The 26,221-nt window shown below is 47.8% G+C and overlaps 12 protein-coding genes across 12 annotated transcripts; 4 read left to right on the top strand and 8 right to left on the bottom strand.

Moving 5' to 3' along the window:
* Positions 1-133: 133 nt before the first annotated feature.
* Positions 134-1,128, top strand: HD556DRAFT_1488438 (uncharacterized protein; the record flags this gene model as incomplete). The annotated part of the gene is made up of 5 exons (XM_041308762.1): positions 134-178; positions 253-438; positions 480-522; positions 592-712; positions 764-1,128. The coding sequence occupies 5 exons, from the start codon at positions 134-136 to the stop codon at positions 960-962; spliced, it is 594 nt and encodes a 197-aa protein (XP_041157654.1). The 3' UTR covers positions 963-1,128.
* Positions 1,129-2,078: 950 nt separating this feature from the next.
* HD556DRAFT_1241833 (NAD-dependent epimerase/dehydratase) lies at positions 2,079-5,194 on the bottom strand (the record flags this gene model as incomplete). Its single annotated transcript, XM_041298229.1, has 2 exons — positions 2,079-5,084; positions 5,138-5,194. The coding sequence occupies 2 exons, from the start codon at positions 5,192-5,194 to the stop codon at positions 2,079-2,081; spliced, it is 3,063 nt and encodes a 1,020-aa protein (XP_041157653.1).
* A 290-nt stretch (positions 5,195-5,484) lies between these two features.
* Positions 5,485-7,406, top strand: HD556DRAFT_1528866 (glycosyltransferase family 8 protein; the record flags this gene model as incomplete). The annotated part of the gene is made up of 3 exons (XM_041309392.1): positions 5,485-5,618; positions 5,679-5,751; positions 5,808-7,406. Exon 3 carries the CDS (start codon positions 5,814-5,816, stop codon positions 7,404-7,406), a length of 1,593 nt encoding a protein of 530 aa, XP_041157652.1. The 5' UTR covers positions 5,485-5,618; positions 5,679-5,751; positions 5,808-5,813.
* Positions 7,407-7,438: 32 nt separating this feature from the next.
* Positions 7,439-8,389, bottom strand: HD556DRAFT_689302 (uncharacterized protein). Its single transcript, XM_041311310.1, has one exon. The coding sequence runs from the start codon at positions 8,161-8,163 to the stop codon at positions 7,471-7,473; it is 693 nt and encodes a 230-aa protein (XP_041157651.1). The 5' UTR covers positions 8,164-8,389; the 3' UTR covers positions 7,439-7,470.
* Positions 8,390-8,616: 227 nt separating this feature from the next.
* On the bottom strand, positions 8,617-9,790 carry HD556DRAFT_1310476 (uncharacterized protein; the record flags this gene model as incomplete). The annotated part of the gene is made up of 3 exons (XM_041300417.1): positions 8,617-9,416; positions 9,476-9,575; positions 9,602-9,790. The coding sequence occupies 3 exons, from the start codon at positions 9,788-9,790 to the stop codon at positions 8,617-8,619; spliced, it is 1,089 nt and encodes a 362-aa protein (XP_041157650.1).
* An 815-nt stretch (positions 9,791-10,605) lies between these two features.
* HD556DRAFT_1445977 (uncharacterized protein) lies at positions 10,606-11,973 on the top strand (the record flags this gene model as incomplete). Its single annotated transcript, XM_041307020.1, has 9 exons — positions 10,606-10,749; positions 10,906-10,921; positions 10,975-11,072; positions 11,128-11,201; positions 11,252-11,259; positions 11,324-11,529; positions 11,581-11,623; positions 11,676-11,775; positions 11,826-11,973. The coding sequence occupies 9 exons, from the start codon at positions 10,606-10,608 to the stop codon at positions 11,971-11,973; spliced, it is 837 nt and encodes a 278-aa protein (XP_041157649.1).
* A 1,307-nt stretch (positions 11,974-13,280) lies between these two features.
* HD556DRAFT_1310474 (ribosomal protein S7 domain-containing protein) lies at positions 13,281-13,760 on the bottom strand (the record flags this gene model as incomplete). Its single annotated transcript, XM_041300416.1, has 2 exons — positions 13,281-13,302; positions 13,351-13,760. The coding sequence occupies 2 exons, from the start codon at positions 13,758-13,760 to the stop codon at positions 13,281-13,283; spliced, it is 432 nt and encodes a 143-aa protein (XP_041157648.1).
* A 290-nt stretch (positions 13,761-14,050) lies between these two features.
* HD556DRAFT_1445975 (glycoprotease family-domain-containing protein) lies at positions 14,051-15,712 on the top strand (the record flags this gene model as incomplete). Its single annotated transcript, XM_041307019.1, has 8 exons — positions 14,051-14,231; positions 14,288-14,429; positions 14,481-14,541; positions 14,592-14,673; positions 14,733-14,821; positions 14,877-15,424; positions 15,472-15,548; positions 15,600-15,712. 8 exons carry the CDS (start codon positions 14,051-14,053, stop codon positions 15,710-15,712), a joined length of 1,293 nt encoding a protein of 430 aa, XP_041157647.1.
* A 560-nt stretch (positions 15,713-16,272) lies between these two features.
* On the bottom strand, positions 16,273-16,529 carry HD556DRAFT_1445974 (uncharacterized protein; the record flags this gene model as incomplete). Its single annotated transcript, XM_041307018.1, has 2 exons — positions 16,273-16,427; positions 16,481-16,529. The coding sequence occupies 2 exons, from the start codon at positions 16,527-16,529 to the stop codon at positions 16,273-16,275; spliced, it is 204 nt and encodes a 67-aa protein (XP_041157646.1).
* Positions 16,530-16,782: 253 nt separating this feature from the next.
* Positions 16,783-18,009, bottom strand: HD556DRAFT_1445973 (uncharacterized protein; the record flags this gene model as incomplete). Its single annotated transcript, XM_041307017.1, has 12 exons — positions 16,783-16,927; positions 16,979-16,994; positions 17,057-17,068; positions 17,126-17,150; positions 17,208-17,245; positions 17,300-17,325; positions 17,392-17,417; positions 17,465-17,482; positions 17,540-17,648; positions 17,711-17,724; positions 17,773-17,854; positions 17,921-18,009. 12 exons carry the CDS (start codon positions 18,007-18,009, stop codon positions 16,783-16,785), a joined length of 600 nt encoding a protein of 199 aa, XP_041157645.1.
* A 1,860-nt stretch (positions 18,010-19,869) lies between these two features.
* Positions 19,870-21,272, bottom strand: HD556DRAFT_1241976 (uncharacterized protein; the record flags this gene model as incomplete). Its single annotated transcript, XM_041298237.1, has 3 exons — positions 19,870-20,082; positions 20,136-20,224; positions 20,279-21,272. 3 exons carry the CDS (start codon positions 21,270-21,272, stop codon positions 19,870-19,872), a joined length of 1,296 nt encoding a protein of 431 aa, XP_041157644.1.
* Positions 21,273-22,903: 1,631 nt separating this feature from the next.
* On the bottom strand, positions 22,904-24,680 carry HD556DRAFT_1310470 (uncharacterized protein; the record flags this gene model as incomplete). The annotated part of the gene is made up of 4 exons (XM_041300415.1): positions 22,904-22,989; positions 23,040-23,226; positions 23,280-23,374; positions 23,426-24,680. The coding sequence occupies 4 exons, from the start codon at positions 24,678-24,680 to the stop codon at positions 22,904-22,906; spliced, it is 1,623 nt and encodes a 540-aa protein (XP_041157643.1).
* Positions 24,681-26,221: the final 1,541 nt, after the last annotated feature.

Below are 26,221 nucleotides of genomic sequence, written 5' to 3'. Positions count from 1 at the left end.
AAGTCTTAGACTCTTACTAATACACGAGCAGATTTGCAAAAGAGACCGGGAGCAATTTTTTCAATACGCGTGACGCGACACATTTTATCTTTCACTTCTTCCTTCTATTATCAAGTCAAGATTTAACGGTAGCATGGCTCTCGTGTATGGGAAGGGAAAGATGCAGAGCATGAACCGAGTGAGTCTTCGATTGCTCGACGACAGAAATTTCAACTCTGACCTTTCATTGCATTCTTTTCCAAACTCCCAAAGAAATCTTTTGAAACTGGAACGATCCGTCTATTTGATCGCACAGACTACTACTCTGTCCACGGGCAGGATTCTCACTATGTCGCAACACACATCTTTCGTATCAACTCCGTCCTCGAGTATCTAGGTGCTGGAGGCAAGGCTAGTGGTCTTCCGAGTGTCACGCTCAGCCCACACCCTGGCACACTCGTTTTTGCGAGATGCCATCACATCTAAACAGCTGCGTGTAGAAATCTGGGTGCCAACGCCTGGGCAGGGAAGGAAAGCTTCCAAGTAAGTCAACATTTATGTGGTCTCTTAAGTCCATCTAATTCCAAATGTCTGCAGGTTCTGGCATATAAGACGATAAAGTTGCCATTCTCAAGGATTCTTTAGCCGCTATTGGACGACGCATCGAGATTGTTCTTCAGAATAAACAAGCCGCTGGAGAGGACCGAGAGCGATGGCGTCGACATCTTTGGGCGTGAGTACTAACACCTAGACTAGTTGTATCGATGTTCATCTTTGACCGCAGTTTCATAACACTTTTCTGGCCCAAGAAAGTCAAGGCATCGAAATTGGAGGACATTCATACCAAAATGGTGATGAAGGAAGCTGCACCACGAGCGTCTGCGGGAGCCTCGACGTCTGCTGAGAAGCCTCGGCCCATTACAGGTGGCAAGAGCAATGGCACACCATCTACCACGACGAAGGCCAATGGCAAAGCCCATTGATAGTACTTCATTGATATTTTACTCATACTCACTCTTGTGCTTTGGATCTTACCCCCGTTTTTGCTTTCACGCTCTCTGGCTATCACGATTAACTTTCTTAAGTCAGGTTGCAATATTCCACGATTCCTTTATCCTTTATGATGCATGTATCAAATTATCAATTAGTACATTCTCGACCGCAATGAAATTTTGATTTCTGCGGCTCCCCATTACAGCAAAATGAAGGGCTGCACTTACTGGCATCAGCAGGTTGGATTGTGCTACGGAGTGCTACAGAGCGCTCTGTAGCACTCTGTAGTGAATTATGTTTACCTGATGTGTTACAAAAATACATGTCCAGCACCAAAGGTATTAGAAGGGCTTGAATAGCATTGTAATAGGACAAATAAATAGGGCCAAACGGCAATACACGAAATAGTTAGAATAAGTCTACTACCACCCCTCATCGTCTGAAAAGGAGGAATGTCATAGCTTTGTGGCTAAATCTAATGGCATTCTAGATTAATTGACAAATGCCAGAGGCTCTTTCCTTGAAAAGGCCTTGAATAACATTGTAATTAAAAAATGAGACTAGGTGAGATGTCGAAGCTCAAAACGATTGGCTCGGGTATACTACCACTACTCATTGGCTGCAAAGGCGGAATGTTCCAGCATTGTCATAAATCATTCATGTTAAGCTGGATTTACAAGCATACATGGGTATATATGTGCAACTCAAATTGCTCGCAGTATAAAAGCTAATATTTGGCGGCAGCAGAATTACATCGTGCTATACTTCCCACGGCTACAATATCGAGGACTCGTCAATTCACTGATGTTTGGGTGCCTGTCAATCGCCTTTCCTCACTTTCTCAAGCTCAGCGCTCATTCACTACACCTTTCATAGTGCATGGAACTAGATCTTTCTCTGCTTGTTCACCTGATACTGGAGTAACGATATATCCAACTGGCTAAAATTCCGATACATATGGTACATCAATCATGACAGCCATGCGGACTCAGAAAAAGGGTACTCATAGAATGATACATATCGTACAACAACAATCACAACAGACGCACGGACTCAGAGAAAGGATGAGTAGAAGCCCTACACGAATCAAACTGACGGACCCATCACTAGTAGCAAAACTTGAAACACAACACACCAAAAATGAGAGCAACCAGTGCCATTCTCTGTTGTCCATTCATTCTTTCCTCGTTCATCGGACCGTCTCCTGCCCTACCTGTGAACCAGTCAAATCTATGCCCGACGAACATAACGTCTCCCCGCTCAAGCAGGCCGATCAACCTCCCACCCTCGCTTGCCATCCTGATCAGCGCACTTTCGGCAACTGCGACAGCCCATCCTAGCCCTCTGAGTGAAGACCTGAGAGCTTTTGTGCGATTCGTATCTCTCCACAAATGACGGAACATATCATGCGCTATGTTTGCAATGACGGTCGCCAATGCGAGACACATTGAAACAATGAACACGACAGAGCCCTTTGTGAAGAGGTATGTGAACGCGCCTAGGAATGCCAATGCTGTGCTAATCAGGAACAGCTCTGCGCTGTTGGGAGTGTAATCTAGATACGTCATACTTGGGTAGAGCTTCACGAGTCTCCCGTCGCCTTTGGACCACATGTAAAAACGCCAGTATGATCTTTGACCATCGTTCCACCAAGGGTGAGTTGCGATGACACGAGGAGCAGGATAAAATCCTTCGCCCCCATGAGCAACAGAGAAGTCACGCTTCTTCCGACAGAAATCGATGTCTTCTCCTCCACCTGTTTTCGGGAACTGCAAGTCAAATTCCACACCGTCCTGAACACGGCGGGCGATGAGATTGGCTGTGACACCCCAGGGCATGTCACTCTCATTCTCTGGCATTTTCGCAGCGATGTCCCAGAAGTAAGTCACGCCAGCAATATGAGCGGCATTGGTGAAGACAGTGCTAGCAACCGGGAAATAGGTGTTTCCAATAAAACCAGCAGCCTGTGGATTCGCGCGAATGGCTTTCTCAGCCTCGATCAGGATGTCATCTTGAGGTATGACATCGTCATCAAGGAATAGAATCCAATCCGCGGCAGATTCCTTCATGCCTCTGTTTCGTGACGCCGAGGCGCCAAGGTTACTTTCATTGATACGGATGCGGATGTCTGGGCGATGGGCGTATTTTGCTTCTAGCTCGGTGATTTTAGGAGAGTGCGGGTTGTCGATGATGATGATGAACATAGTTTCACAAGTTGGAGACTCCTTGAGGGCAAGAATGACATTGAGGAAAGGGAGCAGAACCCGGTAGCTTGGAATAATGATGTCCAAGGTCATTTTGCGAGTAGCGGCCGGGAAAGATGTCGCCAACGATGTTTCCAGTGCGGAAGCTGCCTCAGTCAACGGACCGAACGTCCATCCATCTGCATGTTGTTGAATATATCGTGCAGGTAGGCTTCCGCCGATGCCATTGCAAAGTCTTGATGGTATCATTCTGGAGCAGCCCCATTTGCGGTACAGCTGGAAAAGGAATGGGTCCCCGTCTTGATTAATAAAAACATTGGGTATGACTTGGCCGCCAAAGGCATTCATATGAGTGCGGTGGATAACGGGGAATGTGGGCATTCCGGGAAAAGTCACATCTGTGAAGGCGACGCATCCCATACCTTGAGGGACATGTTCGTGTTGTGCAATCAGCGCGAACTGTTCATGGATGTCTCTCATCCAGCCTTCATCGAGGAGAACGACATCATCACCCATTAGAACGAAATAGTCCGCCTTTTCCTTCCAAGCCCGATGTGCACACTGGCGCCAAATGGCGCAGACATGACCGCGGGGTACGTTGCAGATCTCGGTAGAAACATCCGTGATTCCCTCCTCTGATAATAGTAATTCGATGTTTAACATTTCGCTGTTTCCCGCACGACGCAGGAGAAATTCGTCGTCGGCGTCAATTCCCAAGTATATCTTCACCTGAAAGTGGACGAGTCCAAGTTCGCGGGTGTCACGCCAAGTAGTGCGTGCAAGGGATTTTGCAAAGGTTCGAAGGTTTTCGAGGCTCTTCTCGGGTCCCTCGAGACCACGGGATGTGATGGGAAGTAGGATAGCGAATGTGATGGTGGGCCGATTCAAGTATACGACCTTGCTCGTTTTGAAACTGCTCAGAAGCTCTGTTCGGGTAGTCTTATCGGTGACGTTAAGCATCTTATCCATTTCCCCTCTGATCCAGTTTGCGGTCTTCATCATACCGGCCTCGAGGGATATCTTTGGAGTCCAGCTCAATGTTTTCGTGATGAGCTCATTGTTTGAATTGCGGGAATGGACGCCGACAGGACGAGAATCATCCATGTATCTGAAACAGACATCTCCTACGTCCATGCCTGCAGATTGCACGGCAATTTTCGTGAGATCGTCGATGGTCACCGAACAGTCAGATCCAATGTTGATTGGTTCGCTACAGTCGGATTCAAGGAGAAGGAGAATCGCTTCGACGCAATTGTCAATGTAGAGGAAGCTTCGCTGCTGCTTCCCATCTCCCCAGATCTCGATTTCATGCTGTGTGGTAGGATCCATGTATGCAGCGAGCGCCTTTCTGAGCTGTGCAGCAGGCACTTTTTCATGCCCGCCAACCCACGCGCCATATGGGCCAAAAATATTATGGAATCGAGCAATGCGTATCTGCATTTTCTCGACAAACTGCATCAGAAGCAGCTCGGAGTTCAGCTTTTCGAGGCCGTAGAGGCCTTGTGGGTTTGGGGTCCCAGAAGACCATACGTCGTGCTCGCGGAGGGTTATGTGGTTTGTTCCTTGGTGCTGCAATGATGTCGGATAAACACAGGCAGATGATGCATAGAAGAAACGCTGGACACCCTGGTGTACAGCGGCATGTACGAGGTTGAATGTCATTATTGAATTGTCATTGTAAATCACGAAATCATTTGCTTCGTGGATTGCACCCATGCCACCCATCGTCGCGGCAAAATGCATGATTGTGTCCATGCTTCGAACAGCGCTTTCACAAAATGACAGATCGCAGAGGTTTCCAACGAGAACCTCGTTTGAGATGCGCTCATTGAAGTAAGAGGTCCGCTTGATATCTGCGATACGAACATAGTGGCCCTTCTCAAATAATGCCTTTGCGATATATGACCCCTAGTGGACATCAAATTTAACATTGTTCCATGTAAATAACAAAAAGCCCGTACAATGAAGCCATTCCCGCCGGTGATGAGAAACCGACGTGGGCCACCGGTGTTTGCCATTGTTTCTTTGACTGCAATATTTGAGTTCATCGCTGTATGCTATGGTTCGGAAACATACCCACGAGCTCGAGCAATGGTGTATAACCCAGTCTGAGCTGCTTCGAACGACAGAGAGGAACTTGTGTGCACTTTTTCTATCGAAAATATATCACAGGATGATCAAGACAAAGCGCAAGCGAGCGCGTCTAATGATATGGTGGGCAAAAGACTGCAAAAGACAGATGGGAGATAAGGAGGGCTTTCTGTGGTTTATATATTAGTGGGATCGACGGTCCCGAATATATTTATACCTGTTTGTACTGGTTGGGATGCAGCAGTGCTGATAGAAAATTCCAGTGGACCTGATAAGCACCACCATCGCCCTAAGGTTCAAATCAGAGACCACAAAGATCTGCCACCTAAAGGTAATGAGATTTTGCCCAAAGTAAGGGATTAATTGAAAAGAAAATGATACGACGACCTGATGGACTCCTGCTACACATAGACAGGTATAAATCACCAATCTTGAAAGGCGTCAAAACAGCACCAGGACCAGTTGATAAGACCTGCGCCCATAGGTCAGTTTCACTCCTCGTGCACATATTGAGATACTCACATTGACTATCAACTGCAGCCAAACATGTCTGCATCTACAAATGAGTACGAGTTTACACCAACACAAGATTGGTTTACCCATAATATTCCATCCTGGAAAAGCCTCTTCCCATTCGTTACTTCGCCTAAGCCACGTATCTTAGAGATCGGGTCCTGGGAAGGGCGCTCCGCAGTATTTCTGCTGACCACGCTCTGCGCTCAAGGCGGTGAGATAGTCTGCATCGACCATTTCGACCTTATGCATACTCCTGCGGGACGTGAGCGCCACCGCAAGCTCTCGCAGAATCTTCCACGGACAGGTCGCTCATTTCGCATACTCCCACAGTACAGCGTTCCCGCACTATATGCGCTTCTGGAAGAGGAGATAGCACGGGGCACAAGCGCTGGATTTGACTGGGTGTATGTGGACGGATCGCACCGCTCAGATGATACGCTCCTAGATGCAGAACTTGCATGGCGCCTTGCGCGCAACGGATGTATATTCATCTTCGATGACTATAATTGGCCCGAGCAGCCCGTCGAAAGTATGCATCATCCCCGCCGCGGAATCGATGCATTCCTTGCACTTCATGCAGGGGAGTACGAGCATCTGTCCAATACTGCAGAGCAATACCAGATGATTTTGAGGAAGACCAGTGAAATGCGAATCGGATTCCTCGTGGAGCAGAGTGCTGAGCGGGACTTCGCAAGCGCTCTAGGCTTAGGGATCTATTTGGTCCTCGCCATCGACACCTCATATGCGATGGCAGCCGCTGTCACGATTCGCAGCGCCATCGAGAAGACCGCGGGACGTATGACAATTTATATCGTAGACTGTGGTATTTGTGCCGAAGACAAAGAAAAGATCAAGTCGTCGCTTCCCAAACGACACGATGTCACCCTAGTATTCCTGGATCTTCCAGCTGGGAGTCTAGCTGCAGAACTAGGCGTAGCTTGGGCGAAAGTTGATATGATGAAGATCCTGCCAGTGGAGCGGGCTTTATACCTGGACGCAGACATGCTGGTGCGCAGGAGCCTGGAAGAGTTGTGGAACACCGATTTGGAGGGCTCCTCTATTGGGGCAGCGATGGATGTTGGATTCCCAATGGGCCATGATGGCGTCTCACGAAGGCGGTACTTCAACGCAGGCATGCTCCTGATTGACCTGGCAAAGGCAAGAACGCATCTGTCTGAGCTTGCGGCTCGGGTGCGTGAGATGAAAGACGCTCGCTATCGTGACCAAGACGTGCTGAATGTGCACTTTGCTGGCGATTGGGCCGAAGTGAACCTGAGCTGGAATGCACAGGGACTCGGAACCTACGCAGAGATTAGCTCAGCTGATAGAGATATCCTAGCACTGGGAGACATGAAGGATCCTGGAGTCGTGCATTTCACAGGACCAGTTCATCCTAGTCTTGTGACGGTGCTCAATCCATTCGTGCAGCCTTACACATCCAAGCCTTGGGGTTATGCTGGCGCACCAGGACACCCGTTCAAAGACGAATGGTGGGGCGCATTGAACGAGACGGCATGGGCAGGGTGGCAGGGATCGACGCCATACCATGAGATGTGTGAGGGAGAGAGACAGAAAGCGATTCAAGATTCAATCAAGAAGTTCGAGACCCGAGTACAGTTCTAGTATTGAAGGCAACACTCCATCAACCTCTCTTTATCACCATGAAATACTGAATTCGTTTACCTTTTCATCTATCGTTTGTAACATTAGTCGTGTCGCAGTCGGTCACAGTTATGACAAAAGATGACCTCGGTCTTAGCAGTGGTCCGGAATTTCTTGTAATTTTAATACAGCTCACTCGAGGACGCTCCGACATTTTCCCATCATTGATAGAACATCTATGCTCTAGGGACAGCGTCGGACTCCTGTGAGAAATATGCAAAGGAAATGCGAGGCCGGACTGAGTGTCGGCGATCTCCAGTGACGTAGAATCCAGGATACCAACGAAAGAATCCGGAGTGAGCAGAGGGGTATTGCTTGAAGTCGCAGATGGTGGCGATGTGATAGGTGATTCAAAACGGAAATGACTGGGGGGCGCTGCATTGCTGGGGGAGACACAAAACACTCCGGTCTGTTTGCTGCAATCCATAGTGACAAAGTTGGTCGGAAAGGAATCCATTTGGAACATGATTTTCATCCCGGTCAGGTCTTCGTCATTCGCGTGCATAACGTTGTCAACATCCTCCGCATAGCTTGGTACACCATGGTGATGGCTTGAAACTCGGTTTTGAAAAATGCCAAGGGTGAGGAGTCGCGTAAAGCTGCTATTCATAGTGGTTAACCAAGAGTCAGAGTTGGACGCATCTTGGGTACGACCTTGTTGAGGATGTAGACCCGCTTCCAGATTGATTAGGGTATCGTCGTCAACATCGTGGTCCATGATGAGCACAGTTGTAACTGAATATTGCTCGGCCAAGTTGCGTTCAATTAATTACGAGAACGCAGTTATATTGACGGAGCCCGACGGTGGCGCTGCATTGAAGTTGAAATCTTGATGGGATCCGCCGAACACGATTTGGGTGAGGCCGCAATTAGGAAAGGAACGGACTTTCGACAGTTCTAGTGAGCTCATTTGAACATGTTTAGTATTCGACATGCAGTACTGCAGTCTTCAGGTGGGAGCTACGACTGCGCACCACGTCACCACAGAACATGCACCACATCATAAATTATACGCAGTCAATACGCAATGTAGGCGAATGTTTTTACACCACTGGGAACATGTAATAAGCAATAAGAAATCCAAGACAAGATGAAATGCGGATCGTCCCCAGCAGGGAATGAAGGGCGTGATGAGCAAACGTGCGTACCACAGACGATGACGTGGCAGGAATTATTCCTTCTCGTTCAGGAAAGCGTCTAGCTCATCATCAAGGTCTTGCTGCGTTTTTTGTGGGCGTGGAATTCTTCTCCCTCGACCCCTGGCTCTGTGCCAGTCTTCTTCAGAGTCAATTGGCGAATCAACTGACTGGTACGCAAGCTGGCCCCTCGCGTGGCGTGGCAACCGCGCAGAGATGCGATTTTTTAGGTCTGAAGAATTGGGCGCAGAAGACATGCGCTCTACGGTGTTGCGTGACCCATCCACGTAGTCGGAACGCATTTTGGAGGGTTTATCGGCTCCAAGAAACTCATCAAGGTCATCATCCAACTGGCTTCGCACAGTTGAATCATCTCTCCTTCTTCTCTTCTGCAATGCTTCCCCTCCCTCATCCTCTTTCCCGGCGTTTTCTCCATACTTCTTATAGAATTTGCTTTCCCTTTTTGCGCCCTTCTTCTTTACGTCATCATCCTTGGCCCAACGCATGCGTATGATGCCTTTTAGTCCTTGACCTTTACCCAGACTCTTGGTTATTCGCTCTTCTGGCGGCCATAAGGTAATTGGAATGGGTTTTGCTGTGACGAAGCCGTCTGCATCCACATCCTCTGTGGCAGATTTTTGGAGGTACCGATGTGCAGTACGTGCAGATGCGGTTGATTCATAAACGAGGATGCAACTATTATCGTCGAGCCATTCAAGGCCTATGGGGTGCGTATCGAAATGGGTAACATATGCAAAGATGCGAGCGGTAGGCAGGTGGGAAATGGGGGTGCCGGTGAGCAGCAGAGCATTTGCCCTTAGACTCGATGTTGTTTCTGATGGCAGCAGAGGGTAAGTTGTATGACAAATAATAAAGCTAAACGTTCGTCTTCACCTTCTTCCATATCTATGTCATCATCATCGTCCCCTTCTGTGCGCTTGCGCTTCAGGGTCAAACAGGGACAGACTCCCGTGTCAGAGTCACTTTCTGCAAACTGAAATTGACATACTATTAGCGCACCTTGGCAATTCTTGCCTGGGCAGTGTCAGAGAGAAGGTACACTTTAGTGTTCCCTATGCGGTTGAGCAATGTAGCTCGCTCTGGATCACTGGATGAATGAGTAGGAACTTGTGATTCATAGGGAACGGATTCATCGTATGACAATGTAGTAAGTTCTGGAGCAGAGACCCCGTCAGGAAGATTGTCCATGGTGTTTGAAACAAAACTAGTTGCTATGAGCCGAACTTCAGGATGCTAATACACGAGGCAATGGGCATACACCGCACCTGTTACCAAATTGGGTAACTTTTTGGGCCGGCGGTAGTGCCCAGCCTGATATACTTAGGACATGTTCGAGTCTATATCCAAGGGTATAAGAACCTGTGATCATTTTCAACAGAACGTGCATGACACGGCCGGCAAATGGCCGGTGAATGTAGCCGGACAAGGCGATACTATGCCACTATCCGATTCCAAATTCCCGACCCCCGACCAGTGTGCTAGTAGTGCTCAGTGTTGCACTGCCGCATTTCCAGTGTCTAACTATGTAGTCCAGGCCCACGTATCACCGAAACAGTCGATTTTGTCCCCTTGGCCTCGGACCTTGATCAACGCCATGGACAGGAAATAGATTAGGCCATCTCCGCCCATTTCCGTTCAGTTTACCGAGTGTGACCGCCCTTGCTGGGTACAGTGGATTAGTGGTGGATGATTGATAATTGGGGAGGAGGTAGGCTATACAGTACAACAGCAATATCAAACCGTTAACGTTCCTGTCAATCTCAAGTCTCAACACCCCTTCCTCTCATTATATCGTCTTTCTAATGTATATTACTGACTCGGAAGCGCAGCATGTGTGAGTGATAAACCCATTGGTTTACTATGTATGCTGATCGCGAACTAATATTCCAATTTGCCAGGTCGGTGTACCTGTACATCCTTTTCGCATCAATCAGTACTACGACTTTTCATCTTGATTCTCAAGATGATAACTGAATACTTTAGGTCTCCTGATATACGACCACATGGCGACCCTCCCAGAAGAAATCATGTTGATCTGGTGTCGCCCGAAAGCAACATCTGCAGTGCTATTTCTCATCAATCGCTATCTCGCCGTGCTCGGGGGTGTTGTTGTCCTAATTAGCAATTTCCTACCCGTTTCACCTAAGGTGCTACATTAATATTGTGCGTGTATTCGACTGGCAGGCTCACTTTATCTCCGCAGAGGTTTCAACTTTATTCTCTTGAATATCTATGATTTTGCTCAACAAAGACTTAGCTGTTCGAAGTACTTGCTAGTCGTACAGGTGTTACGTTTTTTCCAGCAAATTTTTATTTGTCGTGAGTTAGAAGTGTATCGCGAGAAAGACACGCTGAATGTTTCAAATTTTCAGTCACACTGTCTCTTCGCACTTATGCTCTCTACGGCCGCAGCAGGCGTCTGCTTAAATGGATGGGGATCATCGGACTTGTTCTTATAGCAGGAGCATTAGTACGTGTTCACGAAGAATTTTGGACTTGAGAGTCTGCTGAACTTCAAGTTTTAGGCGGTAACTTTTGGAGATGACTCAGATGCTGGGGTCGACGCCGGCGACTGCCATGAAATATACACGACAGCAACGTATGTCATTCTCTTCGTCATTCCACACGCCTGCTCAAAAGTCCTGCCAGAACTGTCCGTCAGTGCATTCTAAGTCATATCTGGATGTATATTGATGGTACTACGGAATTATCCAATCGCAGATCATGGGATGGCTTGGATGGCAATGTTTATCTACGAATTACTCATCTTTGTCCTCACAGTCTTCAGGGCCTGGAAAACTAGAGGATTGCGGTTCTCCCTATTATCCAGGAGAGATATCCTTGATGTCATATTCCAAGATGGTATTTTTCGTCGCACCGGTATTGTAAACACTGAACCAACCGAGCGCAGGTGTGATGTACTTCGTGTGAGAGTGCTAGCGAAACTGTACGAGTGAAGCTGATCCGCTTTCTCTCAGAGGAATGACATTAGTCAATTTACCCAACATTCTGACGCACCTCGTAAGTCAGCGTATGAAGGATAGTTCAGTCGCATGCTCACACCATGATTTAGTGTGGTTCAGTGAGCATACCCGCATGTTTCACCAGGTTGACTATTTTCTGACAATTTGCAAGGAAAACATCAGAGGCAGCCTGAGTGTATTTACTACTTGGTGAGTAGTTGATGGGATAGACACAAAACGACCCTAATCACGACCCTCAGCATGTCTGTTACTCTCATCTCTCGCCTGATGCTCAACCTGCACGGATGTGTCGACACTGGTATCTTTTCTACCCCTGCCGAGACTAGCCCCGATGTCCTTACCACCAGAATCGACGTAGAGTTTGCGGTTTCCTCAGACCATTGGTAGGCTGGTACTGGATCTTGTTCGTGGATGGAAGTGTCGTTGAAAGTTAAAAACTGTTCTTTTAGTCCTTTTCTTGAACGCAGCATGGTATGCGTGCTCGATATCTATATAGAAGCGGCTCATTTAGTGTGTAGTGACGACCTGTTACCATTCTGAAGTAGATTGGCTCCCAATAGGGCCGAGTCCCTGAACACGTCAATTACTGATCACTGGTAAAGCCTTTTCCTGATTTGACCATTATCGTGTACGTTCCACACCTTATTGCAGAGTGTCCTCGCCTTAATCCTCGCTGTATGGATATTACTAGTATCGGAAGGTTATTCGAGGGTTTGGGCAGCTGACTAGGGTTCTATGCAACGAGGATCAGGACGAGGGATAAGCATTCCGCGACAAGGTGTGGAACGTGCGCGGTAGTGACCTTACCATTATTTACCATGACAGCTTTCAAGCAATTCCATCTTACTCGCAACGATGGCCGCTGCTTCAAGGGAGCAACCGATCAACAAAGAAAAGAGACATCCCAAGTAGAAACGTGAATTTTAAAACCTTCCTTGACAATCTGTGAAGGCAACTGTGATGTTGTGTTTCATCCCAAACAAGAGGCAGCTCTCGTAATCGCGCGCTGTGCATGTGAGCAGCCGTATTCCTGCCCGCCTGATGAACATAAGATAAAGATAGACTCGGATGATGGAGAGTGTGATACACCTTTCCGTTTTGATATCATTGAAGATGGGCATCTACAAATTGATAGACACTAGCACTGTGGGGAGTGCGAAGGTCTTCTCATGTCTCATGGCCGAGGTGTTCCAAAACCTTTTTGCGCGCAAGATCGAGTAGGACGCGAACATGCAAAGGCATTAGTAACCCGAGAGAATTGTTATCAGGGTTGGTGACGGGAAAGAGGGATGACTTCTTCCAGTGCTTCAACGTCCTAAATGCGTCTGTTTCCCGCCGCACCTGGATCATCGCGAACGCTTGCAAGATCACTGTTGATACTCTTGTTCTCGTTGCGAATAACTCATTCTCTCCTTGAATCTCCGCAATCTCGTTTTGCTGCATCTCCTTGAACTAGTTGTCAATAGTCACCCGAGGGAGATCGGTCATCGATGCAGCATTTCGTTTTTTGGATTTCTTAGCTGCGGAAAATTAGTCAACGCAACTGTAGACTATTCGAATGTTAGAACAGAAGGACTGAAAGTAGTGTAGTATTCGCTACATCATATCAAAGAGGTTGGAGAGCCACGCAATTAGACTGCATTGAATTCGGCGATCCATTACAGGAAGGGAGAATACGGTAAACATGCAAGTCCTCACTTCGCGAGCGCGTTGCCCCTGTGCGATATGTCAATAAGAGTTACCCAACATCAATGTTGCACATACCTATTGACCATAGCCTGTTTGTGTGCTAGCTCCTTGTCAGCAATAGCTTTGCTGTCTCCATTAACAACAGCAATAATCTCTCGGGCTAAACGCTCCTCTACCGTCTTGCCACTTTTATTTTTGCTGGCAGCCAATACAGCATGAATACCCGCCCTTATGCGCTGTTTTTCTGTAAGCGCGGCAGGTCTCACAACGTTCTTTCCTGAGCGCTTCTGTGATATGCACTTGACAGCAGGGGAAGCAGTGATGAGAGCATGGCGGAGGATAGGTAGCGGCGGCGCGCGGGTAAGAGCGTGAATATAAAGAAGTGTGCGGGAGACGACGCGGTCTGCCCTTGCACGTTTTCCGTGGTTGAGCAGGGAAGATGCGAGGAAATGAAGAAGGGGGTCGGATGCTGGCGGAATAAGCATTTGTGAAGGGTCTGGAGTTGAGTTCTGGGTTGGGGGTGCGGGGGGAGATAATATATCTGACAGCGATGAAGTCTTCAAGTCGAGGGTTGATGAAGATCCCATTATAGAGTCGAGTAACGCTACACTCTGGTTGACTGTTCGTTCATCAGTAGTAGAACTGTTAGCACGGCGAGCAAGGACTGGAAGCGCGCGTCTCAGCGCGACAAAGGATGGAGGTATGCGTTGAGGAGGACATGATAGCAGCGAGCACCTCGACACGTTAAACGTTGCCACTGGGCGCATCGTCACGAATGTTTACGAAGAGAGCCAAAAGCAAAGAATCTAATGTGCGACCGACGCAGACAAACAGCAGCAAACCGACGACGCTGCTTTCGACGCTTTCGACACCATTTTTCATGCCCATTCTCGGAAGTGGGCTTTGCAGACAGAATGTCTTATTACTTCGACGACTGAGGGATGTTCCTCTTACTGGTAAGAAACTATATCGTTGGTCGCTCCGAGTCCATACCAACAAAATTTTGTTATAGCGCATAGGACGTTCCAAGCGCGTACGGGAAGGCGAACATTTACTGTTCTTGGCTTCGAGAGCTCAGCGGATGACACCTGTGCAGCCGTCGTGACATCCTCGCGTCAAATACTTTCAAACGTTGTTGTGAAGCAGCATGATCTGTGAGTCCCTTCTGTGTCCAGCGTATGTCTGTTTGATCCCAAATCAATCAGCCACGAAGGTTTCGGTGGTATTCATCCATCTGTAGCCATTGAAGCACACCAGCGTAACATGGTGAATGCGTTCCTTTCTCTCGAATTGTTTGCTTTGACTTAAGTCTTTAGCCGGGTGCTGTCAGAATGGCTCTCGAACAGGCATGTATTAGCATTCACGACATCGACGGGATTGCATTTACGCGAGGTCCAGGTATCTATGTATTCTCTTCAATCTGCATCAAACGTTCCTCACCCATAAGTTGTCTGTAGGAATTGGAGGCTGCCTTAGTGTGGGCTCGAATGCCGCAAAGTCCCTCGCCGCCGCCCTCGGTAAGCCTCTCGTCGGTGTCCACCACATGGTTCGTTCGCATATACACTTTCTTTTGAGCACTACACTCATTCGTTTGATTTCAGCAAGCACACGCCTTGACCCCCCTGCTCACGACTCCAACCGCAGATCTCCCACAGTTTCCTTTCTTGACACTGCTCATCTCTGGAGGCCATACGCTTCTACTTTTAGCTTCATCTCTTACCTCATTCCAGATCCTTGCAACAACAGCAGATGCGAGTATTGGACGCGCGTTTGACAAGACAGCTCGAGCACTTGGCCTGTCTTGGGGAACCAGAGGCCCTGGTGCAGCACTCGAGGAGCTCTGCCGCGTGACAAATGATGAACTGGAATCCCTACCCGGCATCCAACCGTTCACTGTCCCAATGCCAGGAAAACTTGCCTTTTCCTTTGCATCCCTACAATCTTCAGTAGAGCGCTACATTTCTCTCATGGAAGAACCTCTATCCAGTTCACATAAAATTGCTTTGGCTCGTGCGTTCCAGGCAGCCGCAGCTCGTCAACTCTGTGCCAAGCTGAGGTTGAGCCTTCACAAACTCGAGCTGAAAAACGTGATCGTCAGGGATGTTGTCGTTAGCGGCGGGGTTGCCAGCAATATCTTTTTACGCGAAAAGTGAGTCTTTCAAACTCTATTTTCTTTCTCGTGCTCAGCTTCCGTAGACTCCGAGCAGCACTGGATGAGTACAGCCCTGATGAGCGCATATCGCTCCACTTCCCCCCGCTGGAATTATGCACAGGTCAGTGCTTCAATATGCCGATCGATTCACAGGGTCTGAAATTCAATACAGATAATGCGGCGATGATTGCATGGGCTTCGATGCATCGGTTCCTCGCTGGTGATTATGACGACTACACGGTAGACCTTCGTGCCAAGTGGAGCATCGAGGATATCAGAATATGAAGCGTCTTGCAAATATGACTAGTTGCATGCCCTTCCTCGATGTATTCGATCACACAATGACTACTAGTGGAGGAAGGTGTTAGTCAGACACAAAGCGACGACTTTGTCTACAACAATTTATGAGTGGCTTGGTGCGTGTGACACAGCGTATTAGACAAGGTTGCAGATAGCAAGTCCACTAGCGGTATGCGCGAGATTCTCGTTGATTCTAAGCGCATGGAGACTCGTGTATGCCGAATGAATTAATAGTTCCTCGTGGTTCTAGTCAGTACTTAGTGATATATAAAACCCACAGATGGAGGTATAATGGACTATGTAGATTCTTGTTCCTTCTAATACAATGAAGAGGCGGATGATACATAATACATGCATACTAGTACTGATACATCAAACTGATAAGAAGGAATTCATTTTTACCGTCACTTCAATGAGCCGGTGTGGCTGAAGTGCGATAATCAGCACTCTTTCATCGCCAATAATGCGGCTACTTACCATGGTAGATCGAGTAAAATGTACCATAACATCATCGCCGGGATGTTTCAAATGCTTTCCGGAGATCCCTAGGATTCCTCGTCTTGGGACGCCATGACGTTCGGCTCTGCCAGTGGGCGGTAGATGTTGTGGCGCACATGGACTTCTGCAGAACGGTCAGGTTCTGTAGCGGGCTCTAAGAAGTACCGCGCGTTCAGAAGTGCGAGGAACGAGTTGACGTATACTGAAAAGCGACCAGTGGTCAGCACGACATTCTGAGAATGCTTTGGGTCATACATTTAGCGACTAAAAAATCAATGCCGATGAAGATGAAGTTGTACGGCATCACTGCGCACTGTAGGGACTTTAGAGACGAGATGGACGCGAGAGTACAATCATTAGAAGCTTACTGTAATTATGACTGACAGTGAACACACGCTATATGAAGTATCAGTCAAAATGTAGGCTAGTCTGAAAGGAGGAATACCTTGTCAGACAGCCCGTGTTAATAATGTAAGCCATGAGCATTGTTATCATAGAATCGGTGCTAAGTACTCCATGTTGGCATGTCAAATCCCTTGGCGTGAATAGACCGCTCCTCACTTAGAAAATCCAGTACGGGAAATAGCGAGGAGATAGCATAGCGATGATGCTATCACGAAATCGACGAAAGCAATCGTGCCCAAAGCCATAAATATTGCCCACTCGATTTTAATCAGATCCGAGAACATATGACACCGGTATCTACTCGCTATCAGTAATTCACATAGTCAGGGAGTACGTTGTTTTACTCACAAGGCCCAAATAAGGGCTGTCATTGGATTACAATGATGAGCCGACCATTGTCAAAGTACCGAGTTTTTGAACTCTTACCGATGCCAACACCTGAAGATTTTTTTAAAGATCCAGTGAAGAGGAATGATAATCAAATGACAAACTCACCTGAACCCGAAATTACGATTACGCCCTGATATTACATCATTAAAATCAATGCCATGATACGTGATCATCGATTTAAACCCACCACTGCTATAGGGAGGACTTTTGATCGACCCTTGGCGACTGATACATCGCATTAGTCGTTGAGAACCATTAGATAGATGTGGAAATACATACATATACATATGCGATGAAAATACAGACTGCGAACCAATAAAAGCATCATATGAATCCTTCAAGTTGTAGACAACAGTACATTTCTAACTCACAGATGTACCCCGTAGACAATTACAACCTGCAATGGATGTGTAGGCAATTGCAGTGCATAGAAAACCCACTCACATCGATGACTATTTGAAGCTGCACGAGTCCATCAGTATCATAGTAAAGGCCGCACGGAGGTCTCAACAAACTCACTTTGAAGCTCCACACCATTTCTGTGAGTGTACTGATGTCTGCGTAGTGGACCACCAAATAATAATAGACGCAGTGGACTATCAAGAACAGGTGCAGAGCGTCGAATATCCTGAAATTTCAGGGAAGGGCGTAACTTGATACGTTCGACAATGACAACTGGAGAGGACATACCAAAGCAAGACGACCTGATGTCATATCAACAACTGAACCGAGAGATGGAAGCATCAACGTACGGCTAACTTAGGGAACAATACCTTGGTGCCCTTGTGTGACTGAAAGTAGACGAAAGCTTGAATGTTACTTAGACCAAAGAGACTGTTCCGTGAGACATGTTAGGACGACAGGACTGGACTAAGGTTCGTGAACAGATAGGTTACTGACATTGCTGCGAAGATGACCCCAATAAACAGTGCTCCAAACGTGTTCCCGAGGTGAAGTTGTGGGATGAGGTTCTGCGTTGAGGAAGACATCGATGTTGACTGAGGCTTAAGCCCATTCCACGCAAAGCAATGTTTGCGCCGTACTATATATCCCGCAGCCACAAAAGGACACGAGGCCAGCGGATGGCATGCATCTAGATCTGTTATATGATTCGGACTGTGCAGCTTTGTGCAGATAAGTATGTAAATCGGATGATGTACTAAGCAGCATACCTTTCAAAATGATGAAACACAGTCTCGTACAGCACCTGAAGGAAGATGGAACACTGCTTAGAAGTATCATGTACCATCATGGTCTTCCGAGTCCATTATGGCCCACTGGGATTGTCTGCATCATACGTGTACAAATAGGTCATGATCGAAAGAATTGGCGATAAGTAAACTATGCTGGTATCGTGAAGTGAGATCAATATTGGCTGTTTGCTGCCAACCTGTCGTCATTTCATTTCTTGCCCCGGAGTCGGGGACTGGCACTTCCCGGGCCCAGGCTGTCGGATTTCAAATATCGAACCTTCGAGCTTAGCGAACAAACCCTGACGTCACGGGACGGTAGCAGTGACCTGAGCCTCTAGCTCATCCTCAAGGTTTTTTTGTGGGTTTGGAACTCTTCTCCCTCAACCCTCGCTCTGCGCCAGTCTTCGGGACTCCTCGCGCAGAAATAGGATTTTTTAGGCCCGAAGAATTAGGTGCACTGGCAGAAGACGTGCGCTCCACGGTTTGCATCACCCACTTGCATACTCCGAGTAGGAGCGCATTTTAGAAGGTCTATCAGCTCCAAGAACCGCATCAGGATCATCATCCAACGGCTTCACACAGTTAATTTCGCTTTTGCGGTGCTTCCCCTCCCTCATCCTCTTTCCTGGCGATACCTCTTATAGAACTTACTTTCCTTTGGGCCCTTCTTCTGTATGTGAGTCATCGTCCTTATCCCAAAGCATGTATAATACCTTTCAGCCCTTGACCTCTAGCCAGGCTCTTGGTTTTTCGCTCTTATGGCGGCTATACGGTAATTGGAATGGGTTTTCTGTGACGAAGCCATCTGCGTCCATATCCTTCGTAGCAGATCTTTGGAGGTACTGATGTGCAGTACGTGCAGAGGCGGTTGATTGATAAACGAGTATTCAGCCATCATCGTCGAGCCATTCAAGGCCCATGGGGTACGTGTCGAAATGGATGGCACACCCAAAGATGCGAGCGATGGGCAGGTGGGAAATGGGGGTGCCGGTGAGTAGCAAAGCATTGGCTCTTAGAGTCGACGTTGAGTAGGCAGAGTGAATTGCATGGCAAATACAAAGGCTAAACGTTCGTCTTCACCTTCTTCCATATCGACGTTATCATCATCGTCCCCTGTGAGCTTGTGCTTCAGGATCAAACGGGGACAGATTTCTGTGTCAGAGTCGCTTTCCACAAGCTGAAATTCATTGAATCGCACGGAATGGTTTCATCGTATGAGAATGTGGTAAGGTCCGGCGCAGAGATCCCGTAAGGAAAAGTGTCCATCAACTACATGATTTTAAGTTATAATCCACCAAAATCACAATGATTCAACAATTGCTTGAAGGTCCAATCGAAAGTGTCCGCTAAAAGTTGTCCCAGACTCGTATGAATGGTATAAGAAGAACCAACTAGAACGTAGTAGATAGCCTGAAAATCTATGTCTCGTTCAATGGCATGGCTGATTGTGTGCACCGTGAATACATCGTCAGCCTGACATGAATATGCTTCTCTGTTTGAAAAGAGAAATCAGAACACTCCCTTTAAAAAGCAAGTCAAGTACCTCTCACGAGAGGGGTACCAGAGACCCGGCACCGTAACCAGCATAAACGCAGTCCATCTTTACATCCGGCAGCGGGTGATCGCTTGTCCCTTTTCAAAAGTGTCAATCCAGCATCATCGTGAACATGCAAGTACCCTACCAGCATGACAATATGGAATTCCATCCTCCTTGTGTCCCCACCACATCACAGGCGACCACTCATCCACGAGGTTGGCGAGCGTCTGCAGGTGGCCATATGCAGCTGGCTGGGGACCGTGCGGTCGGAGCAGTGCGACGACAGTGAAAAAACAGGCAAGTATAAAGAGGGCAATGCATAAGTTCCAGATCTGCAAGAATGTGTGAGTATGTTGAAACAATTTTACATACAGTAAGTGCGAACCTGGGCAGTGAACATCATTACCGAAAAATAGTGTAGGGATTCGTTATAGGCGCTTGTGGTTATCTTGAATGAAAGCCCAAACATCCAGTCTGTGATCGGTGTTTAATAACACTGACAACAAAATACTGGCGTCAATGACTCACGCAGGAAAGGCTTCGCGATAAAAAGTATGAGACAGAGTGGATGAGTGAAAATCGGCTTCAGCGGGTTCGTCGCCACTTTAAGTCCTTGCCTTCTGGTAGCGCATCTCCACTGTCTTTCGTCTCGAATGACATTCACGATGAGCTCCGAGCAATGCAGCCCAAGCGTCAACAGTCCCTGGACTGCTGCAATGTTGACAAAAAGTTGAATCCACCCCTTAAGACTGCCACTCGGTAGACTATATGTCATGTAAATGCTGTAAGAATTGTTGAAGAACGACCACGTTTTTAGGGTCAGATGTTGGTCCCAGGTGACAGACACGACGAATGCGGCCCATCCAGCGCATGCTGCAACAATAACCCACAGAAAAATGACAACTTTACGGATACTAGGGTGAGCATGCCACGCAGAGGGCTGTGTCTCTGGTGGCTTCGCTGGTCCTCCATACGTGTCTAGGTCAGACACACGACGCATGCACCGGAAAGTAGCTGGGGTCAATTGTGTGTGGTGGACGAGTGCAGCGGTCAAGTCGAAAGGTGAGGAGCTCCACGTCAGGATTTTGATAGCCCGCATCGCTGACAATGCGATCATCACCTGGAGGAGGAGTGCGACGCCCAATATGAAGAGAGGTATTCCTGCGATGGCAATACTTGCGATTGTCTCTGAGTAATTGACATTTTGGTTCAGGAATATGACGACTGAGGCCGAGCTGTAGGATATAATGAGGAGGACAACCGAGATACCGTTAAGCAGGGCGCCATTAGGATTATGCCATCCACGAGCTGCGGTCAGAAGGCGCAGGTTGGTGTTGAAACGAAGCCGAGACTCTGATGCTAGCGCAGAGCGCAATGAGATGCCGTGTACGAATCCTATGGACTCGGTACATAACGTGACGATTAAGTCAAGCATCAGGGTCAATATTTCCGCCTGCAGTGGTGGCAATAGAGAAAGTATACCATTGAGAGAAACGCTATATGGGCCCACGTTTACTTCCATGCTGAGTGGGGTTACTCCCGAGATTCCGTGCCTGGCTAAAGTGACAATCCCTGTAATGATGCATAAGCAGCTGAAGATAATTGAACATGCCATTCCGACAAGGGCATATCTACGACTCGTCAGACTGCGGTCGTAGAAATCGGTTCTAGTATCAGCAGTGGGCTTTGCATCAGACATTGTCGGGTCAAAGTCCTGGTGACCCGGGAGTGCGTTATATACAAGAAGGCTGGATGGATTCCAATTTTCTTCTGTTCGATTGGGAGAAGCCATAGGACGCAGAGACAGGAAGGCCAGCGTATTATAGACACGCAGATTAAATATCTTTCGCTCATGACCATAGCCTCTGGTGCATGTGGCTGCATCAGCGAACTAGTGAGGAAATAAGACGGTAGATCGCACTAAGTATAGGTTCCTTATAGTAAGTAGTCTGTGTTGTTCAGGTGCATCGGTGCGATATCTCCTCATCTGTATTAGCTCCAGAGATAACGAAGACCATTTAGTCACGCAACGTAACTGTCAGATTTCCAAGCGCAGGTGTATAGCCACCACGTACGGCCGATGCTTTTGTAGCGGTTCCCTTCCCTCATCCTCTTTTCTGGCGATTTTTCCATACCTATTATATAGAACTTGCTTTCCTTTGTGCCCTTCTTCTTGACGTGAGTTGTCTTCCTTATCCCAACACATGTATGACACCTTTCAGCCCTTGGCCTTTAGCCAGGCTCTTGGTACTAGTTCGCCCTTCTGCCGGCCATAAGGTGGTTGGGGTGGGTTTTGCCATCCCGAAGCCGTCTTGCGTCAATATCCTCTATAGCAGATTTTCGGAAGTACCGATGGCAGTACGTGCAGAGGCGGTTGATTGATAAACGAATATTCAGCTATCATCGTCGAGTTATTCAAGGCCCATGGGGTACGTGTCGAAATGCATGGCATACGCAAAGATGTGAGCGATGGGCAGGTGGGAAATGGGGGTGCCGGTGAGTAGCAGAGCATTGGCTCTTAGAGTCGACGTTGCAACGTTGGGTAGGCAGAGTGAATTGTATGGTAAATACAAAGGCTAAACGTTCGTCTTCACCTTCTTCCATATCGACGTTATCATCATCGTCATCCGTGAGCTTGTGCTTCAGGATCAAACGGGGAGAGATTTCTGTGTCAGTCACTTTCCGCAAGCTGAAATTGCGCGCGCCTTGGCATCCTTGCCTGGGCAGTGTCAGAGAAGGTACACTTTGATGCTCCCTACATAGTCGAATGGTGCAACACGCTCTAGATCGAGTGGAATCCCACAGAACGGTTTCATCGTATGATGATGTGGTAAGTAAGGTCCGATCCCGTGAGGAAACTTGTCCATCAGCTACATGATTTTAAGTTATGATCTACCCAAATTACAATGATTCAGCAATTGCTTGAAGGTCCAATCGAAAGTGTCCGCTAAAAGTTGTCCCAGACTCGTATGAATGGTATAAGAAGAAGAACCAACTAGAACGCAGTAGGTAGCATGAAAATCTATGTCTCGTTCAATGGCATGGCTGATTGTGTGCACCGTGAATGCATCGCTAGCCTGACTTGGATATACTTCTCTGTTTAAAAAGAGAAATCAAGACATTCCCTTTAAAAAGTAACAAGGCAAGTACCTCTCATGAGAGGGCTACCAGAGACCCAGCAACAGAACCAGCATAAACGCAGTCCATCTTCACATCCGGCAGTGGGTGATCGCTTGTTCCTTTTCAAACGTGTCAATGCAGCATCATCGCGAGTATGCAAGTACCCTACCAGCATGACAGTACGGAATTCCATCCTCCTTGTGTCCCCACCACATCACAGGCGACCACTCATCCATGAGGTTGGCGAGCGTCTGGAGGTGGCCATATGCAGCTGGCTGGGGACCGCACGGTCGGCGCAGTGCGACGAAGGTGAAGGAACAGGCAAATATAAATAGCGCAATGCATAAGTTCCAGATCTGCAAATGTGTGAGAATGTTGTAACAATTTTACATGGGAACTAAGGGCGAACCTGGGCAGCGAACATATATATCGTAAAACCTTCAAGTTCTAGGGATTCGTTAAAGGCGCCTGTGAGTATGTTGAATGAAAGCCCAAACATCCAGTCTGTGATCGGTGTTCAATAACACAACAAAATACTAGGCGTGAATGACTCACGCAGGAAAGGCTTCACGATAAAAAGTATGAGACAGAGTGGATGAGTGAAAATCGACTTCAGCGGGTTCGTCGCCACTTTAAGTCCTTGCCTTCTGGTAGCGCATCTCCACTGTCTTTCGTCTCGAATGACATTCACGATGAGCTCCGAGCAATGCAGCCCAAGCGTCAACAGTCCCTGGACTGCTGCAATGTTGACAAAGAGCAGAATCCACGCCGCCTCAGGACTGCTACTCGGTAGATAATATTTCATCCAAGGGCCCTCATAATTTTGGGAGAACGACCACGTTTGTAGGGTCAGAGAGTGGTCCGAAATACTCATGACGAGTGCGGCCCATCCAGCGCATGCTGCAACGATAACCCAAAGAAAAATGTCAACTTTCCGGATGCTAGGGTGAGCATGCCACGCAGAGGGCTGTGTCTCTGATGGCTTCGCTGGGCCTCCATACGTATCTAGGTCAGACACACAACGCATGCACCGGAAAGTAGCAGGGGTCAATTGCGTGTGGTGGACGAGTGCGGTGGTCAGGTCGAAAGGTGAGGAGCTCCATGTCAATATTTTGACAGCCCGCATCGCTGACAATGCGATGATCACCTGGAGGAGGAGTGCGATGCCCAGTATGAGGAGAGGTATTCCTGTGATGGCAACACCCTCATAAAATGCTGGGGATGTCTCTGAGCTATTCATATTTTTCCAGTCCAGACATACGACGACTGAGGCCGAGCTGTAGGATATAATGAGGAGGACAACCGAGATAACGTTAAGCAGGGCGCCATTAGGGTTATGCCATCCACGAGCTGTGGTCAGAAGGCGCAGATTGGTGTTGAAACGAAGCCGAGACTCTGATGCTAGCGCAGAGCGCAATGAGATGCCGTGTACGAAGCCTGTGGACTCGGTACATAACATGACGATTAAGTCAAGCATCAGGGCCGATATATTTGCCTGCAGCGACAATGGAGAAGACCCATTCATAATAACCATGTTGAGCGGGGTGACCCCCATGATTCCGTGACTGGCTACAGTGACAATACCTGTAATGATGCATAAGCAGCTGAAGATGCTTGAACATGCCATTCCGACAAGGGCATATCTGCGACTCGTCAGACTGCGGTCGTAGAAATCGGTTCTAGTATCAGCAGTGGGCTTCGCATCAGATATTGTCGGGTCAAAGTCCTGGTAACCCGGGAGTGCGCTGTATGCAAGAAGGCTGAATGGACGCGAATTTTCTTCTGTCGGTTTGGAAGAAGCTGTCATCATTATGGGAGGCAGAGACAGGAAGGCCAGCGTATTATAGACACGCAGATTAAACATATTTCGCTTATGACCATAGCCTCTGGTGCATGTGGCTGCCGCATCAGCGAACTAGTGAGGAAATTCGACGGTAGATCGCACTATATGACATAATTTTGTTATCGAGCTTTAGTATGGGAAACGAGTTTTCGTGATTTCACTATACAAGCTGTGGCCCGTGACGCCGATGACGTTCGGACATTGCTTATCTTGAGATCGGAGGCGCAGTAACTATTGTTCCTTAGTAAGTAGTCTTGTGTTCAATTGTTGGGTGCACTGGTGCGATATCTCCTGATCTGTATTAGCTCCACAGATAAAAACGAAGACCGCTGAGTCACGCAACGTAACCGTCAGATTTCCAAGCCATGGAAGGTGCAGGTGGTGTATAGCCATGTCCGGCTGAAAATAAGAGCAATTTGCAAGTGAAATGTAGCTGAAGATTGCTCGGTCCGTCGAGTTGCGTTCTAGAATGCGACGGTGGCACTGCGCCAAATTAACCCTGCGAACACGATTTGGGTCAGGCTGCGATCAGGAAAGTAACGTACAAACTTTCGTCATGTCGTTCTCGCTAGTGAGCTCATTTCAACATGTTTAGGACTGCGCACTGACACATTCTATGTGGGCCCTGTGCAACTTGAACAGAACAGAAGTAATTGATGACGATGTTGAAAATGATGCACCTCCTGCCACCGAACAAGACACTGAAGCTGATCTAAGTACGCGACCTTGTTGCTCGCGTCTGTATGGACCTTGATAGAGAGGACCAGCCTGAGATTGTGGTTGAGTTTATTGGACTTACGTACGTAGTGTTACTATTTCTTGTTTGTGTACCCGCGGGTATACCCGGGCTATACCTTTAAATTATACACCACTGGGATACAACATATGTGATGAGCGGTAAGAAGTCCAAAGACAGGATGAGGGCCGTCCTTAGCTGGGAATCAAGGACGTAATGAACAACGTGCGTACCACAGATATGAATAATGCATGATGCATGATGGTGATCCACATAGAAGGTATTGATCCAATCTTCGTTCTGGAAAGCTTGAGCGTCTAACTCAAATCATCATCAAGGTCTTGCTGTTTCCTGCGGGCGCTGAGACTTTTCTCTCTCGACCCCTTGCCCTGCGTCACTCTTTTTCAGCGTCGATTGGAAGGTTAGCTAGTCGGCGCGCAAGCTAGCCCCTGCGGCCCGGCCCGGCAACGGCGCAGAAACACGATTCTTCTAGGTCCAAAGAATTAGGCGCAGAAGACGTGCGCTTTACGGTTTCGCATAACCCACCTACATACTCAGAACGCATTTCAGAATGTCAATCGGCTCCAATAAACATATCAAAATCATCATCCAACCCGCTTCGCATAGTTGAATCATTTCTCTTCTACGATGCTTCCCCTATCTCATCCTCTTTCCTGGCGATTTTTCCATACCTCTTTAGGAAGTTCACACGGTGTACCATCATGGTCTTCCATCATGGCCTACTGGGATATTGTCTGCATCATACGTGTAC

This window comes from Suillus plorans (genome assembly GCF_016647745.1).
Source record: "Suillus plorans strain S12 chromosome Unknown HD556scaffold_48, whole genome shotgun sequence".
In the NCBI taxonomy this organism is placed as follows: domain Eukaryota; kingdom Fungi; phylum Basidiomycota; class Agaricomycetes; order Boletales; family Suillaceae; genus Suillus; species Suillus plorans.
Note: the sequence above shows the minus strand (reverse complement) of the source record. Positions and strands in the feature narration are given on the sequence as shown.

Coding starts and splice junctions, on each gene's coding strand:
- HD556DRAFT_689302 (XM_041311310.1), bottom strand. CDS start 8,163: ATGGACCACGATGTTGACGACGATACCCTAATCAATCTGGAAGCGGGT.